Below are 6,814 nucleotides of genomic sequence, written 5' to 3'. Positions count from 1 at the left end.
TCCCCATTCATCCACTTCATTTGTATAAAATTATTTTAAAAATTGACCCGAAAGCTTGGATTATAGCCTTCAAATTTAATTTGGACGATTTTTAACTTTTATGGGTCCAGAAAATAAAGAGGTTGGGATGCTTATCTTTTTTAATCCCACGATACCTCGAGACCATTTCGAAGATCGGAACACTTTTCTTTTAAACTATCAATTTAAATAGCTATGTATGCTTTCCATATCATCAATTGAAAATTTGACACTTGATGTCGTGTATCCATAAATGGTTTAATCTTGTGTAAATGTGTAATACATGCTTGAAATTCAATTACTGGTAAACAATTTCATACGAGCTGGACAACATTAGCATATGGACGCTTTTTGGCACCTGATAATAGAATCCCGGGATTGGTGATTGACACAGTCTCTTCTTCTTTTCAATTCTTACCAATGAAATAAATTTTCGAAACACGACTTAATATGGAACTTTATTAACTTATTGATAGACCTTAACCGACTTTTATGGCCCTAGGGCAGGACTCCCCAGGCCACACATTCTAAGCAAACAGATTGTTTACTATCTTATGGGCAAGTACAAGAGCATCAAGAATAAATTGAAAAAAAAGTACGTAGTAAAAAAAGAAGCTTAGAATCATTAATTAGTGTCAAACGTCATAACCTCATGCTCATAATTCAATACGAGTAACAACAAGCTTAAAAAAAAAAGACTTTCTAGATCACAAACCAAGAGGACAATGTACAATCTAAAAATTAATATAAAATTACAGAAAACATTAAAAAAATGAGAAGTAGAAGATGAAAACAAGAAAAATTTAGTGGAGAACCTCAATTAGAGAACGTGCCTACAACTCACCATTATTATGAGTACCAACCCATTAATTTGTTTGAATTAAGTTGATTGTTAGACCACATACTAATTAATTCTGAAACTTCTGCTTTCTTTCCATTATTATTTTCTGTGATTTTTTGTTTGTATCTTCCAATTTTTAATTCCCACAATTTCATGAAATAACATTTTAATTTACTAAGAGAAATTTGACATTTGTTCTAGTCGGTTATTTTTTTATACATACTAGATCATATGTGTATCAAATTAATTCATTTTTAATCATGACAAATTTCGGCTAATTATCATCTAATTATTGTCTTGGACTAACTTATTCATTCGTTTTTTTAACTTTGATGGTTGTTGTATCTTGGTGAACTAATTTTATTTGATTAGCTTGATTTAAAATGCTCATTATCGATCACTTTATACAATTACTAGCTAAATGATTTTAAATTAGTTGTCAAATTGGCTTTGTCCATCATTGATTCAAATATCCTCATACTACAATCAATCTAAGACTTGTTTTTGGACGGACCATGATGTATTATTAGAAGGTAAAATAATAAAAGTTGTAAAGCTTCTGTGTGATTTATACATAAATATAGTTTTGCTATGAAAATGTGTTTCCTCTATTACCAAATATTATTTCACTTGTCATATTTAACTATTTTAAAATAGTTACATTACTTTCTTTCGGAGTATTCGGCAATATCCTATTAACTTTTATTCATCGTACTATTATTATTTCTTTTCCCTAGTAAACCTATATATTTCACTTTTATATTATCATATAATATATCTTACATAAAAGTGATGCAATTATTTAAAAACGATGTACCTTTAAACTACGAAGGGAGAAAAGCGTAAAAGTGCCACACTAGAAAAAACCTACTCCGTACCATGTTTCATGGGATCTAAATTCAAAACCACAACGTGATGCGTCAATAGCCTCTTGCATGAACAAGAAAGTAACAAGAGAGAGTGGACTTGAGATGAACAAACAAAAATGTTGCACCACTTTATATTATAAATCTATAATTAGATAATCAAACTAACTGTTTTAACTGTACCACTTGTATGTCATCGGCCTCTCTCATTGACCTCCCCCCATTTCTTTCTCTCTCCAAAATTGTTCATACAATTAATCAAATATAAATAAATTTATTCATTGAAAAAAAAAAACCCAAAATCAGAAACCCAAAACCCTTTTAAAAGATCTCTGTCCCCTTTAAATTTCCCTCCTCCTGAATTAATATTTTCATTGGGGAATTTCATCAAACAGGAGGAGGGCATTGCTGGGTTTTTTCGATTTTCAGATGACCAACAATAATCACAAAGAAGGTGATTCCACAAAATGGATTCTTGATAGCGTTGAAATTGATCAAATTACAGATACACCCAGAAATGAAAGCAGCAGTAGTAGCAGTAATTTTAATAATAACAATAACAATAACAATGCTCTGAAAAGTCCAAGAGGAGTGAATTTTAGTAGGATTGGTAGCAATGCCAGGAAAAGATTTGGGATACTTGGAAATGGGAATGCCAATAATGCAGCTCAACCTAAGATGGGTAGAATGCGATCAACTGCTGCTAGAGGGTTGCAGAGTTTAAGGTTTCTCGACGGCGCCACCGGAAAAGATGGTGATGCTTGGAAGCCTGTTGAGAAGAGATTTAAGACAAATGCTGTTAATGGAAGAGTTCCCAGGGATAAATTCAGTGCTGTCATTGGTAAATGTTGCTGATTTTTTGAATTTTTATGTTTTTTGGGTGTTTGACTTTGTGTTTTTGTGTGTGTGTGTTTGTTTATGAAATGCTGTGATTATGATTGAGTTGAATTGAATTTGTTTTTGTTTTTGTATGTTGGGATTGTGAATCATTTGTTTTGAGTTGATTTTGTTTGATTTTTGTTTTTTTGGGGGGAAAAAAGGAATGGGAAATTCAAAAGAATTTGCAGGGGAATTGTATGATACATTAGCTAGGAGAAGGAATTTGGATGCAACAAATGGAATTACAATTGATGAAATGAGAATGTTTTGGGAAGATATGACTAGTCAAGATATTGATGCTCGTTTGCAGATCTTCTTTGACATGTAAGCTGATCATTAATGTGTTTGATCTTCTCTGTTTTTCTCTGTTTTGCCCTGTTTTTGCTTCCTAGAATAAAGGTCAAATCTTGTTGGATTTTGGTGTTTGTAGGTGTGACAAGAATGGGGATGGGAAACTATCCGAAGATGAGGTTCGCGAGGTAATTAAGTTTGATGGTTCTCTAAAGGTTTTTGATGATGAAGTTAGATGTGCTACATATATGCTTAGAATTGACTTGAAGAATTTCCTTTTTGCATTAGGTTTTAGTGTTAAGTGCCTCAGCTAATCAGCTAAATAAACTCAAGTCACAAGCAGGAAATTACGCGGCTTTGATCATGGAAGAATTAGATCCGGATCACCAAGGATTTATAGAGGTTAGTAATCCTTGTATCAGAAGAAGAATTATTTGCTGCGCATTTATGTCACCTCATTGCTTTATGTTTTTTAAGCTTCTAATGCTGAGCTATTGATAATATACAGTTGTGGCAACTTGAAACTTTGCTAAGAGGAATGGTGACTTCTACCGATGAAGGGACTAAGTTTAAGAGGAGCCAAACCCTAACAAAAACCATGATCCCCAAAATGTTCAGGAATCCAATATCAAAAACTGTGAATAGCACAAAAGAATTTATCTTGGATAATGGGAAGAGAATTTGGGCAGTTGGGCTATGGCTAACCATAAATGCATGCCTCTTCTATTATAAGTTCAATTATTATGAGAAGCATGCCGCCTTTCCAGTCATGGGTTATTGTGTCTGTGTTGCAAAGGGTGCTGCTGAGACTCTCAAATTCAATATGGCTCTTATTTTGCTTCCTGTTTGTAGAAGAACACTTACCCGGTTAAGGTCAACATTTCTTAGTAGAATATTTCCTTTTGATGATAATATAAATTTTCACAAGATGGTAGCTGCTGGGATTACAATTGGAACTTTTTTGCATGTTTTGATGCACTTGAGTTGTGATTTTCCAAGGCTCATTTTGTGTCCGAAAAACAAATTTATGATGTGGCTCGGTCCAAACTTTAACTTCAAGCAGCCAAATTTTCTTGATCTGGTAAGTAGTATACCAGGGATGACTGGTATCATCATGATCCTACTTATGGCTTTTGCCTTCACACTAGCAACGCACTCTTTTAGAAGGAATGTTATCAAGTTGCCGTGGCCATTCCTTCATTTGGCTGGGTTCAATGCCTTCTGGTATGCACATCATCTGCTGTTTGTTGTGTATATTCTCTTGATTGTTCACGGGTATTTCCTGTTTCTCACCAAGGAGTGGTTCAATAAAACGGTATGCATTTATAATTATTTTTTGTATCTATCATCAGATGCATAATCCTTTCATCAATTTTATATACACTGATCATTTTTTTTTCTTCTGAAAATCATTGCAGACATGGATGTATCTTCTGTTCCCAGTTCTGCTCTATGCTAGTGAGAGAACATTGACATCCATCCATGACCACAATCATCATGTTAACATCCTAAAGGTCTTGAAACAACTGTCTTTTATATTTCAGCTGAAACTAGGGAAACTTTGGTTTAGTCTTACCATTACAGTTTGCAGGCTGTCGTATATGAAGGAAATGTCCTGGCATTATATATGAGCAAACCACCTAATTTTAAGTACAAGAGTGGGATGTACTTGTTCGTCAAGTGTCCAGATATCTCAAGCTTTGAATGGTAACTAACAATCTGCTACTTAGCATCAATATTATGAAAAGATTCTTAAAAAGGTGGTTTTAACTCTATTTATTGCTCTTCATGTTTCTAACAGGCATCCCTTCTCTATTACTTCTGCACCTGGTGATGCCTATCTGAGTGTACATATTAGAGCCTTGGGAGACTGGACTAATGCACTTAGGGATAGATTTGCAAAGGTAACATCCATTTCTTGCATCTGTATCCATTGGTTTGGTAGAATCGAGTTCAAGTGGTATGTTTGGTTGGGTGGGATGTGTGAATTTCATCTGGTATCTTACATTCAATGCCATTGCAATGAAATGCAGACCTGTGAACCTCCAGCAAGCCGTCCTGCAAAGGGAAGGCTCATGAGAATGGAAACCAAACAAATGAATGATTTCGATATACAACCACCAAGGTGAGAGAGCATAGCCTTCAGAATCATAATTTGACATATTTCTGCATGACACTTTTCATTGCATCTGCAAATTGTCAATAAACTTGGATAGTAAAGCATCTCAGGGTCATACAGGAGATCATCTCATTCTGAAATCAATCCAAGGTCAAAGAAGAAAAAACAAATTCTGACTTTAATGTTCCTGTTCTATTGCAGCTTTCCACATATAATCATCAAAGGTCCATATGGAGCTCCAGCGCAGAATTACAAAAAGTATGACATTCTTTTGCTCATTGGACTTGGTATTGGAGCAACTCCCTTCATCAGCATCCTCAAGGATCTCTTAAATAACTTAAAAGAAAGCAGTTCAGAGGTACCATACCTGATTAAGCTGCACAATATCAATTCTTTGCACATTATTGAGAGATCTTCTAAAATCTGTTTGATTTGGTATTTTGAAACAAATGCAGGATATAGAAAGCAAAAAGGGGCCTCAAAGAGCGTATTTCTATTGGTCTACAAGAGAACAAGCCTCCTTTGATTGGTTCAAGGGGGTCATGGATGATATTGCAGAATATGATACTGATGTGAGTATTATTAGACCATGAAACCATATTCATTACCTGTTCACATGTATATATTATATAAGAGTATTGACTAATTAACCACATCTCTTGCATTTACTGTGAATTATGATTTACAGAATGTGATAGAAATGCATAACTACTTGACTAGTGTGTATGAAGAAGGTGATGCTAGATCAGCACTTATTCAAATGGTGCAGTCATTGCAGCATGCTAAGAATGGAGTAGATGTGGTGTCTGAAAGCCGGGTATGTATAACTTCTGTCATCAATACAGATTGATTTTCTTATTATTGATTACTCTGCAGCTGCAGCCTCTAACGTGAAATATGCACAGATAAGAACACATTTTGCAAGACCTAACTGGAGGAAGGTGTTTACACAACTAGCTGCCTCACACGAATCACAGAGAATAGGTAAAAAAAAAAAAAAAAAAAAGAGCTCAGCATCTGAAAAAATAGAATTTCTTTTTAAGACCTGTAAAATATTATAAGATTTCAGAAGTTTATTGTATGATGTATAGTAAGTTGTATAATGAACACATATAGTAAGTATTGATTTTATTGTGCTGGAATACTAATGCTGAAATTTGTTGATTATGCTGCAGGTGTTTTCTATTGTGGAAGCCCGAATTTGACAAAACTGCTGAGGCAACTGTGCCAAGAATTCAGCCTTAGCAGTACCACCCGCTTCCATTTCCACAAAGAGAACTTTTAGGTGTAGCATAGATTTTGCGTGGTATATTAAATCCAGTCTTGTAGATTATATTGTATCTTATGTTAGAATGAGTTTTGGCCCGTTTTCTTTTCTTTCCCACTCTTTGCTTATACACATACTTGTATTTACTAACAAGAGTAACAAAAACCAAGCTTTAATTTGTTTTGTTCGGGATAGCAGGTAGATCTTGATACTAACAATATGAGCTATGCTTGATTGTTACAATATTTAAGGCCTCATCGGTTAAGGGTTTATATCCGCTCTTGCCTCAAATAAAATTAACTAACCTATGTTAGAACAATTTGGAGGATTAAAACAAGAGGGAATGAATATTTCTTATAGACACGTAGCTTAATATTGCTTTCCTTATAATTTATTATTGCATCTCTACGTAACAAAAGAGTAAACAAGATAAAACTATTGAGACAAGAGACCAACTAATTTAGGTCGTTCAACTAAATCAATCGACGAGAAGTTTGCGAATATGTATTGTGTGTCTATCCAAGAGAAAAGTT

General features: G+C 34.3%; 1 protein-coding gene across 1 annotated transcript; it reads left to right on the top strand.

Annotated features, from left to right (window-relative positions):
• The first annotated feature begins 1,914 nt into the window (after positions 1-1,914).
• On the top strand, positions 1,915-6,466 carry LOC145619814 (putative respiratory burst oxidase homolog protein H). The gene is made up of 14 exons (XM_081674508.1): positions 1,915-2,566; positions 2,766-2,928; positions 3,035-3,083; positions 3,184-3,297; positions 3,404-4,210; positions 4,314-4,409; positions 4,487-4,602; positions 4,697-4,799; positions 4,929-5,020; positions 5,216-5,372; positions 5,470-5,586; positions 5,703-5,831; positions 5,920-5,998; positions 6,190-6,466. The coding sequence occupies exons 1-14, from the start codon at positions 2,155-2,157 to the stop codon at positions 6,297-6,299; spliced, it is 2,544 nt and encodes an 847-aa protein (XP_081530634.1). The 5' UTR covers positions 1,915-2,154; the 3' UTR covers positions 6,300-6,466.
• The last annotated feature ends 348 nt before the right edge of the window (positions 6,467-6,814 follow it).

The sequence above is a fragment of the Chenopodium album genome, chromosome 3, assembly GCF_948465745.1.
Source record: "Chenopodium album chromosome 3, dcCheAlbu1.1, whole genome shotgun sequence".
In the NCBI taxonomy this organism is placed as follows: Eukaryota; Viridiplantae; Streptophyta; class Magnoliopsida; order Caryophyllales; family Amaranthaceae; genus Chenopodium; species Chenopodium album.
Note: the sequence above shows the minus strand (reverse complement) of the source record. Positions and strands in the feature narration are given on the sequence as shown.